The 11651-nt window shown below is 44.8% G+C and overlaps 1 protein-coding gene across 1 annotated transcript in view; it reads left to right on the forward strand.

Annotated features, from left to right (window-relative positions):
- The window catches only part of LOC139368426 (RNA-binding motif, single-stranded-interacting protein 2-like), a 36767-nt gene that overhangs the window by 21442 nt on the left and 3674 nt on the right, over positions 1 to 11651 (forward strand). Inside the window, exons 5-12 of the mRNA XM_071107303.1 lie at positions 6535 to 6692; positions 8727 to 8806; positions 9306 to 9415; positions 9796 to 9842; positions 10185 to 10278; positions 10678 to 10734; positions 10988 to 11098; positions 11541 to 11621. Coding sequence (XP_070963404.1) covers positions 6535 to 6692; positions 8727 to 8806; positions 9306 to 9415; positions 9796 to 9842; positions 10185 to 10278; positions 10678 to 10734; positions 10988 to 11098; positions 11541 to 11621 — 738 coding nt within the window. The remainder of the gene's footprint in view (positions 1 to 6534; positions 6693 to 8726; positions 8807 to 9305; positions 9416 to 9795; positions 9843 to 10184; positions 10279 to 10677; positions 10735 to 10987; positions 11099 to 11540; positions 11622 to 11651) is intronic.

Here is an 11651-nt window from a genome sequence, read left to right on the forward strand (position 1 = left end):
GGGGGACTTGAGAGAGACGGACTTGAGAGACAGAGAGAGCGAGTGAGGGAGTGAGGCAAAGAGAGAGAGGGAGTGAGACAGAGAGAAAGGAAGGCAAAGAGAGGAGTAGAGAGAGAAGTCCAGCCAGACTCCCAGCTAACAACAAACGTTCCCACAACTTGAGAGAACGTGTCCCACGAGTCTCATTAGGTCATTAACTAGCATTTTCATAGGAATGTTCCTGTGATGAGCAACTGTAATATCCTAATAATATCCTATGAATCTCCGAGTCATGGCTGAACAAGGACAATATAAATCGAACACGGATTACAAAGGGAAATCCAGCTGCAAGCTGCCCAGTGACACAAGCCTACCAGATGAACTAAATTCCTTCTATGCTTGCTTCGAGGCTAGCAACACTGAACCATGCATGAGAACACCAGCTGTTCCGGACTACTGTGTGATCACACTCTCCGTAGCCAATTTGTCTTTTAATTGTTTTAATTTAATCTTTATTTAACTAGGCAAGTCCGTTAAGAACAAATTCTTATTTACAATGACAGCCTACCAAAAGGCAAAAGGCCTCTTGCAGGGACGGGGCTAGGATAAAAAATATATATATAGGACAAAACACACATCACGACAAGAGAGACACCGCAATACTACATAAAGAGAGACCTAAGACAACATCATAACATGGCAGCAACACAGCATGGTAGCAACACAACATGGCCGCAGCACAACATGGTAGCAGTACAAAACATGGTACAAACATTATTGGGCACAGACAACAGCACAAAGGCAAGAAGTTAGAGACAACAATACATCTCGCAAAGCAGCCACAATTGTCATTAAGAGTGTCCATGATTGAGTCTTTGAATGAAGAGACGGAGATAAAACTGTCCAGTTTGAGTGTTTTTTGCAGCTCGTTCCAGTCGCTAGCTGCAGCAAACTGAAAAGAGGAGCGACCCAGGGATGTGTGTGCTTTGGGGGACCTTTAACAGAATGTGACTGGCAGAACGGGTGTTGTATGTGGAGGTTGAGGGCTGCAGTAGGTATCTCAGATAGGGGGGAGTGAAGCATAAGAGGATTTTATAAATAAGCATCAACCAGTGGGTCTTGCAACAGGTATACAGAGACCAGTTTACAGAGAAGTATAGAGTGCAGTGATGTGTCCTATAAGGAGCATTGGTGGCAAATCTGATGGCCGAATGGTAAAGAACATCTAGCTACTGAAGAGCACCTTTACTTGCCCGTCTATAAATTACATCTCCGTAATCTAGCATGGGTAGGATGGTCATCTGAATCAGGGTAGTTTGTCAGCTGGGTGAAAAAGGAGTGATTACGATAGAGGAAACCAAGTCTAGATTTAACCTTATCCTGCAGCTTTGATGTGTGCTTAGAGAAGGACAGTGTACCGTCTAGCCATACTCCCAGGTACTTGTATGAGGTGACTACCTCAAGCTCTAAACCCTCAGAGATAGGAATCACACCGGTGGGGAGAGGGCTTTCTTCTTACCAAACCACATGACCTTTGTTTTAGAGGTGTTCAGAACAGGGTTAAAGGCAGAGAAAGCTTGTTGGACACTAAGAAAGCTTTGTTGTAGAGCGTTTAACACAAAATCCAGGGAGGGGCCAGCTGAGTATAAGACTGTTTAATCTGCATATACATGGATGAGAGAGATTCCTACTGCCTGAGCTATGTTGTTGATGTAAATTGAGAAGAGCGTGGGGCCTATGTTCGAGCCTTGGGGTACTCCCTTGGTGACAGGCAGTGGCTGAGACAGCAGATGTTCTGACTTTATATACTGCACTATTTGAGAGAGGTAGTTCGCAAACCAGGCCAAAGACCCCTCAGAGACACCAATACTCCTTAGCCGGCCCACAAGAATGGAACGGTCTACTGTATCAAAAGCTTTTGCCAAGTCAATAAAAATAGCAGCACAACATTGCTTAGAATCAAGGGCAATTGTGACGTCATTTAGAACCTTTAAGGTCGCAGTGACACATCCATAACCTGAGCGGAAACCAGATTGCATACCAGAGAGAATACTATAGACATCAAGAAAGTGAGTCAGTTGATTATTTACTAGTTTTTCAACACAGTTAAGATCAGCTTAATCTCCCTCTCTAAATAAAGGACACACGTGGCTGCCTTCCAAGCAAAGGGATCTCCCCAGAGAGGAGAGACAGGTTAAAAAGGTCAGAGATAGGCTTGGCGATGATAGAGGCTGCAACCTTAAAAAACAAAGTGTCTAAACCAATTGAGCCAGATGTTTTTTGGGGGTCAAGTTTAAGGCGCTCCTTTAACGTCTCAGACTCAATGACTTCCTGCAGGGAGAAACTTTGTAGAGAATTGGGGCTAATCGCATTAGAAGGGGTGGAAGATGAGGAAATGTTGGACGGGCAATGAGGCATGGTTGAGTCAAACAGGAATCCTGACTTAATGAAGTTGTGATTAAAGAGCTCCTTGTCAGTAACAACCACATCATCAACATTAAGGGACATGGGCAGCTGCGAGGAGGAGGGTTTATTCTCCAGGTCTTTAACCGTTTTCCAGAACTTCTTGGGGTTAGACCCACAGAGAGAGAACTGCTCCTTAAAGTAACTAACTAAGGCCTTCCAGATAGTCTGAGTGCACGTATTTCTCATTTTCCTGAACGACAGCCAGTCAGCCTGAGTATGTGTGTGCCGAGCCTTTCTCCAAATGGAATTCTTGAGGTGGAGTATCTCTGTCAGATCATGGTCTTACCAGGGGCTGAACCAAATTTAATTCAAATTTTCTTTATTGGGCGTGTTTGTCAACAATACCACTGAAAATGTCAAAAAAGAAGGTCTAAGCGTGTTTGACAGAGGGGATCAAGCTGATTCTATACCATTTTACAGAGGCCAGGTCATGAAGGAAGGCTTGCTCATTAAAGTTTTTTAGCAAGCGTGTATGACAAATCAGGACAGGTCGTTTCAGTGAGCAGCCATTACGAACACAGGCTGTAAAACAGTGATCACTAAAGTCATTAGAGAAAACACCAGACTGATACCTATCAGGACTATTTGTGAGGATAACATCAAGGAGAGTAGGCTTTTCTGGGTGTTTGGAGTCATGCCTTGTGGGATTGGTAATAATCTGGGAAAGATTTAGGGAGTCCCATTGTTTTAGGGCTTGGTCAGGTGGTTTAAGGAGGTTCCAGTTTAGGACAAATTCAGACATAGTGTAAGGGGCCAGGGGAGAGTTTAGGGAAGGTAGAGCACAGGCCGGTGTTGATGGTGGACAATGACACCCAGCAACAGTCAACAAGAAGCTATTTGAAAGTGTAATGCTTAAAACCAGCAGATCAAGTAGTTTGGGGACAGACTTGGTAGAGACAACCGAGCACTGAAGGTGTTCCTTGGTAAAGATTGCTACTCCACCACATTTGGAAGATCTGTCTTGCCAAAAAAGGTTATAACCAGAAAGGTTAACATCAGTGTTCAAAACACACTTTCTTAACCACGTCTCAGTAATGACCAACACATCTGGATTGGAGCTGTGAACCCACACTTTCAATGGATCCATTTTAGGTAATAAGATTCTAGTGTTAACGTGCAGAAAACCCAGACTTTTACGAGAGCAGAAATATGAGGAACAGATATCAGAGCACAAGTCAGATTGGGGATAGCAACAGTAGATGGCCCAGGGTGTGCATGCACATTTCCAGATATCATCAGCAGTAATAAAATCAGGGCACGGCAGAGGGGCGAGCTCTGCAGTGTTCATTTTTGATGACATTTGAATGTGCATCAGATGGCAACAAGATTATATTGTACAGAATGTCATCAGATAACATGAATACAAAGCCGGCGAGAGGTGGTCAGAATAGGATGGGAGGCCGAGAGTCTGTCGAACCAATAGAGAGTCAGAGTCCCTAGTGTGGGAACAAACATAGTCTGTCCCACAGTTGGGTAAACAAGCACGTTCATAGTCAACAAAGCACGCAGGAGTCATGAGGCAAATAGCATAGAGCACAAGAAATAGATATAACGACTATAACGGCCATTGTAAGTTCAAAGAGTCACTCGCCCCAACAAGACAACTTGAGAGAGTAGCTTTCTGAGTCCAGTAGGCTACAAAAGTCTGAGATAAATTCAATAAATAGTAGTCGTATACCAGTTAATTTAAGTGCTTCTGATGAAGCTCACATAATAAGCTTCACAAGTTAATTAGCCTACCTAAAATTCTGATCAGTCCAAAGTCTGCAGTGTGTGTGTGTGTAAGTATGTGTGTGTGTGTGTGTGCTGGAGGCCAGTGAAAGCTCGGGAGAGGAAGACCTTTAAACAACATTCACAAGGCCGCAAGGCCAGATGGATTATCAGGAAGCGTACTTAGAGCATATGCTGACCAGCTGGCAAGTGTCTACACTGACATTTTCAACCTCTCCCTGACCCAGTCTGTAACGTTTCAGGCAGACCACCATAGTCCCTGTGCCAAAGAACGCCCAGGTAACCTCTCTAAATGATTATCGCCCCGTAGCACTCACATATGTAGCCATAAAATGCTTTTAAAGGCTGGTCATGGCTCACATCAACACCATCCTCCAGGATACCCTGGACCCACTACAATTCACATACCGCCCCAACAGATCCACAAATGATGCAATCGCTATTGCACTCCACACTGCCCTTTCCGGCCTGGAAAGCTGTTCATTGACTACAGCTCAGCGTTCAACACCATAGTGCCCTCCAAGCTCATCACTAAGCTAAGGACCCTGGGACTGAACACCTACCTCTGCAACTGGATCCTGGAATTCCTGACGGGCTGCCCCCAGGTAGTGAGTTTAGGCAACAACACATTCGCTATGCTGACCCTCAACATGGGGGCCCCTCAGGGGTGCATGCTTAGTCCCCTCCTGTTCACCAATGACTGTGTGGGCTCGCACGACTCCAACACCATCATTAAGTTTCCAGATGACACGACGGTGGTAAGCCCGATCACTGACGATGATGAGACAGCCTATAGGGAGTAGGTCAGAGACCTGGCAGTGTGGTGCCAGGACAACAACCTCTACCTCAATGTCAGCAAGACAAATGAGCTGATCATGGACTACAGGAAATGGAAGGCAGAGTACGTCCCCATTCACATCGACAGAGCTGTAGTGGAGTGGGTTGAAAGCTTCCAGTTCCTCGGTGTCCACATCACTAAGGACCTATCATGGTCCAAACACACCAACACAGTCGTGAAGAGGGCACAACAACATCTCTTCCCCCACAGGAAGCTGAAAAGATTTTGCATGGGCCCTCAGATCCTCAAAAAGTTATATAGCTGCACCATTGAGAGCTTCTTGACTTGCTGCATCACCGCTTGGTATGGCAACTGCTTGGCATCCGACCATAAGGCGCTACAGAGGGTAATGAGAACAGCCCAGTACATCCCTGGGGTCGAGCTACCTGCCATCCAGGACCTCTATACCAGGCGGTGTCAGAAGAAGGCCCTAAAAAGTGTTAACCACTCCAGCCACCCTGGTCATAGACTGTACTCTCTGCTACCACACGGAAAGTGGTACCGGAGCGCCAAGTCTGGGACCAAAAGACTCCTGAGCAGGTTCTACCGCCAAACCATAAGACTACTGAACAGTTAATCAAATGGCTACCCTGACTATTTGCATTGACCCCCTTTTTATCTGCACTGGCCCTCTTGCACCGGCTCTATGCACACTCACTGGACTCTACCCACACACTCAGACATACTACAATGACACTCCAACACACACATAGGCTACATACGCTCACACACACAAAACAAACACACACACATGCATATTGATGCCACACACACATAGACACACTTTCACACCTTTCACATACTGTATATATCTATCTGCTACTCTGTATATTATCTATCCTGATTGCCTCGTTACCCCTACCTACATGTACACATTACCTGAATTATCTCAAGTACCCCATACCCCTGCACATAGACTCGGTACCAATACTCCTTGAATACAGTCTTGTTATTGTTATTTTATTGTGTTACTATTTCCATTTTAAAAATATATATTTTTAACTCTGCATTGTTGGGAAAGGGCTCATTTCACGCTCAAGTCGACACCTGTTGTATTCGGCGCATGTGATAAATAACATTTGGTTGGTGTATGTTCTGTTTGACATTAAGAGACTGTTTTCCTAACTCTAACACCAAACCATGCCCAAAAAAGATTCTCAGAAGGATTTTGCTAACATAGATGCAAAATGTTCCCCTAACTTACGGAAAACTGGACACTCAAACATTAAGGGAATGTTACAGGTAACATTAAAAGAACATTCTCCCTAGAATAGTTTTCCTCTACATCTCCAGTGCCCTTCTTTCCACTCCACAGCCTCCTCAAAACGTCGTCAAGCTTAGAAAGGCAAGTGTGTATGTTGTTAAAGGCCGCTCTTTCTCTTCTCCCTGTCTGTGATCCAGCAACGGGAGCAGGACCCCACTAACCTGTGCTTCTCCAACCTGCCTGTGTCTATGGACGAGCAAATTTAACCTTGTATTTCTCCCTCCCTCCCTCCCTCCCTCCCTCCCTCCCTCCACAGCAACAGGAGCAGGACCCCACTAACATGTACATCTCCAACCTGCCTGTGTCCATGGATGAGCAGGAGCTGGAGAATATACTGAAGCCCTTCAGTCAGGTCATCTCTACACGCATCCTCAGAGACGCCAACGGCACCAGCAGAGGAGTGGGCTTTGCCAGGTAACCAACTTTGACACCTCTGAAATAAAGTCTTAGGTCACAGCTACTTTAGGAAATGCAAAAAATAGATTCCTGCGTACTGTATCATGTAAACAGTGGGGCAAAAAAGTATTTAGTCAGCCACCAATTGTGCCACCAATTGTGCAAGTTCTCCCACTTAAAAAGATGAGAGAGGCCTGTAATTTTCATCATAGGTACACTTCAACTATGACAGACAAAACGAGAAAAAAAATCCAGAAAATCACATTGTAGGATTATTAATTAATTTATTTGCAAATTATGGTGGAAAATAAGTATTTGGTCAATAACAAAAGTTTATCTCAATACTTTGTTATATAACCTTTGTTGGCAATGACAGAGGTCAAACGTTTTCTGTAAGTCTTCACAAGGTTTTCACACACTATTGCTGGTATTTTGGCTCATTCCTCCATGCAGATCTCCTCTAGAGCAGTGATGTTTTGGGGCTGTTGCTGGGCAACACGGACTTTCAACTCCCTCCAAAGATTTTCTATGGGGTTGAGATCTGGAGACTGGCTAGGTCACTCCAGGACCTTGAAATGCTTCTTACGAAGCCACTCCTTCGTTGCCCGGGCGGTGTGTTTGGGATCATTGTCATGCTGAAAGACCCAGCCACGTTTCATCTTCAATGCCCTTGCTGATGGAAGGAAGTTTTCACTCAAAATCTCACGATACATGGCCCCATTCATTCTTTCCTTTACACGGATCAGTCGTCCTGGTCCCTTTGCAGAAAAACAGCACCAAAGCATGATGTTTCCACCCCCATGCTTCACAGTAGGTATGGTGTTCTTTGGATGCAACTCAGCATTCTTTGTCCTCCAAACACGACGAGTTGAGTTTTTACCAAAAAGTTATATTTTGGTTTCATCTGACCATATGACATTCTCCCAATCTTCTTCTGGATCATCCAAATGCTCTCTAGCAAACTTCAGACGGTCCTGGACATGTACTGGCTTCAGCAGGGGGACACGTCTGGCACTGCAGGATTTGAGTCCCTGGCGGCGTAGTGTGTTACTGATGGTAGCATTTGTTACTTTGGTCCCAGCTCTCTGCGGGTCATTCACTAGGTCCCCCCCGTGTGGTTCTGGGATTTTTGCTCACCGTTCTTGTGATCATTTTGACCCCACGGGGTGAGATCTTGCGTGGAGCCCCAGATCGAGGGAGATTATCAGTGGTCTTGTATGTCTTCCATTTCCTAATAATTGCTCCCACAGTTGATTTCTTCAAACCAAGCTGCTTACCTATTGCAGAGTCAGTCTTCCCAGCCTGGTGCAGGTCTACAATTTTGTTTCTGGTGTCCTTTGACAGCTCTTTGGTCTTGGCCATAGTGGAGTTTGGAGTGTGACTGTTTGAGGTTGTGGACAGGTGTCTTTTATACTGATAACAAGTTCAAACAGGTGCCATTAATACAAGTAACGAGTGGAGGACAGAGGAGCCTCTTAAAGAAGAAGTTACAGGTCTGTGAGAGCCAGAAATATTGCTTGTTTGTAGGTGACCAAATACTTATTTTCCACCATAATTTGCAAATAAATTCATTAAAAATCCTACAATGTGATTTTCTGGATTTTTTTTTTCTCATTTTGTTTGTCATAGTTGAAGTGTACCTATGATGAAAATTACAGGCCTCTCTCATCTTTCTAAGTGGGAGAACTTGCACAATTGGTGGCTGACTAAATACTTTTTTTGCCCCACTGTATCTCCACACTTAAACATTTATTGACAAATGCAATGTTATGATCATATATATCTTGGCTTTGTCAAGGCATGGCTAGCTTGCCAGGGTCATATTCAGTTGCCAAATGTTGTCGAACATTGCAGATAGAAATGCCATGAATAGAGGTGATGTGATTCTGTATGTTAGAGAGGCATGTTTGTTCTACATAGCCTATTTCTCTCTGAGCGTTCCAAAACATTGTGTCCTGCTTGACGTGCCCCTGGTAAACTCACCTGTCTGCTGAGCCCTCTGCTGGTTACTGGGGATCGTACAGCATCCTGTAAATCAAGTTTTATTTGCAGGATGGAGTCAACAGAGAAATGTGAGACTATCATTCAACATTTCAATGGCAAATATATCAAGACTCCACCTGGAGTACCTGGTGAGTCATCTTTATCTCATCATGTTTTCAATTTCTTTTGAGAACAAAGTTTATTCTGTATGATGCCTTGGTTGAAAGGGTCAGGAGCAACAGAAAGGCTAGATCTTCCACAGTATCTTGGTTCACTATCATATTTTAATTAAGCAATAAGGCCCGGTGGTATATGGCCAATATACCACGGCTAAGGGCTGTTCTTAAGCACGACACAATGCCGAGTGCCTGGACACAGCCCTTAGCCGTGGTATATTGGCCATATATCACAAACTCCAGAGGTGCCTTACTGCTATTATAAATTGTTTGCCAAAGTAATTAGAGCAGTAAAAATAACTGTTTTGTCATACCTGTGGTATACGGTCTGATATACCACAGCTGCCAGCCAATCAGCGTTCAGGGCTCGAACCACCCAGTTTATAATGTATAATATACAGTATAAACACACAGATTATACCCCTTCAGTGCTCCACAGTCACTCAACCCTCTTCTTCTCCTCTCCTCCCAGTGCCCTTGGAACCCCTGTTGTGTAAGTTTGCAGACGGAGGACAGAAGAAGAGACAGAGCCAGGGAAAGTACCTGCAGAATGGCCGTCCCTGGACAACAGATGGGGAAACGGTGAGTTATCATTCAGACAGTCAACAGTCTGCCATCTTCCCTGTAGTCTTTCTTGTTGCCATTTCACCAAGGCTATTCAGGTACTTTCAACTGTTTTTAAGTACAGTGACATTAAAGTAACTGTGTTGCTTCATCTTCTACAAGGAAATAGCAAGCATTTTTTAAATGGTCGGTTTGAGATACAAGTTTGAAGTGTTTTCTCTCCAATTTATGCTTTGGCCACAAATACGAGTATAGGACTTTTAAAAGTGAGACAGTTACTTTAAAGCTCAAGCGGGATTTTTTGTCTCAATTTCTTTCTGGTTAGATATTTCTCATTCAAACGCATGTATTACTGTATGTGTGCTTACTGCATTGTATCTGAATGTGTTTGACCACAGGGAGGACTGACACTGACCTATGACCCCACCACAGCCTTACAGAACGGGTGAGCGAATACTCCACCAACGCCTCCACCACACCGACGGCAGTCATTGCATTTTGGTACACCGTTCCAACGCCTTGCAGCGTTGCGGAGACAGTGGCGGTGCGCGCCGTGTGGTGCGTCAAACTGTAGGCGTATGCGGCTTGACAGAAATGGTAGCAGAAGGCGAATGCCAAACTTTTGTCGCGCACACAGCCAGATGATGCCGCGTACCATTTTGCGCCGCGACGCTGTCGGTTTGATCAAAGGTGTTAAAACCTCAATGAGATGATCCTGGACATATGTACAGCAGGGACGTGATGGGTTTCTTCTTCTTCTTCTTCTTCTCTCTCTGTGTGTCTGCAGGTTCTACTCCTCTCCCTACAGTATGGCCCCTAACAGAATGATCGCTCAGACATCCCTCATCCCCTACATGCACTCTCCTGTTAATACCTACCAGGTCCGTCTGTTGTATTTCTGTGGATATATTACTGTGTACAGAGGATTTATTTATTGTTATAAACTGGGCGGGTTCGAGCCCTGAATGCTGATTGGCTGACTGCCGTGGTATATCAGACTGTATGCCACGGGTATGACAAAATGCTTGTTTTTACTGCTCTAATTACATTGGTAACCAGTTTCTAACAGCAATAAGGCCCTTCGGGGGTTTGTGGTGCATGGCCAATAATGCCACGGCCAATGGCTGTGTCCAGGCACTCCGCGTTGCGCCTAAGAACAGCCCTTAGCCGTGGTATATTGGCCATATACCACAGCCCTTCGGCCCTTATTGCTTAATTCTGAACATTTGCAGAGAGCACATATCTTATGTTGTGTGTCTGTCTTTTTTTCTCCGCTGCAGATCCACAGTCCACAGTCCTGGATGCATCATCATCAGTCGTACCTCATGCAGCCCTCAGTGAGTTTTACCCACTGCTATTGTGGGTCTGTTACTGCCTATTAGTGAATCAGTGTGATCTTCCTGTCTCTCACTTTCTGTGTCTGAGAGAAACACCTGTTAAACATAAACATACCGACACTGTGTGATGTTTGCACTCAATGTTTGAGCTGCGTGACAAACAATTGTGTGTGTATGTGCATACATGCATACGTGCATTTTTGTTTGTCTATGTGAATGTTAACTCTGTGTGTGTGTGTGTGTGTGTCCGTAGGGCCAAGTCCTGACGCCAGGCATGGACCATACCATGTCCATCCAGCCAACCCCTATGATGGGGCCTCTCACACAGCAGCTCAGCCACCTCTCTATGGGCAGCAGTGGCACGGTCAGTCCCAACGGAACACTACTGTCTAGACATACAGTAGATACTTTGGACAAAGACATTGTGTTGTCAGTGCCATCCATTATGCCACTTTCTATCCCTCAATGAAGATAGTTTTACTCAGAAAAGAGACAAATGTGAATACAATTCTAGAATGATTACCAGGGGCGCAACTTTGGTTTAAGAAGTGGGGGGGGCATAATCAATTTTTTTTCTCTCTCTATTTTTTTATCCAGTCGGATAAACACTCCAAACAGCCTACCCGGCCGCTTGGAGGCGTCCACATGGTCCTAAAGCACAACGCTGCCTCATTTTGTATCACATTCCAATGATAAAACAAATGCAATTTCAGAATGTGGGTGGGGGGACATGTCCCGTCCCCGTCCCCAGTGGAAGTTGTGCCCCTGATGATTACGTTCTAACAGTTTCCTCCTCTCTATTTTAGTATATGCCTGCAAACACATCTATGCAAGGAACCTACATCCCCCAGTACACCCAAGTGCCTCAGACCACTGTTTCAGTCGAGGTAAGAAACATCCTACTACAATTGACTTCA

The sequence above is a fragment of the Oncorhynchus clarkii genome, chromosome 16 (genome assembly GCF_045791955.1).
Source record: "Oncorhynchus clarkii lewisi isolate Uvic-CL-2024 chromosome 16, UVic_Ocla_1.0, whole genome shotgun sequence".
In the NCBI taxonomy this organism is placed as follows: domain Eukaryota; kingdom Metazoa; phylum Chordata; class Actinopteri; order Salmoniformes; family Salmonidae; genus Oncorhynchus; species Oncorhynchus clarkii.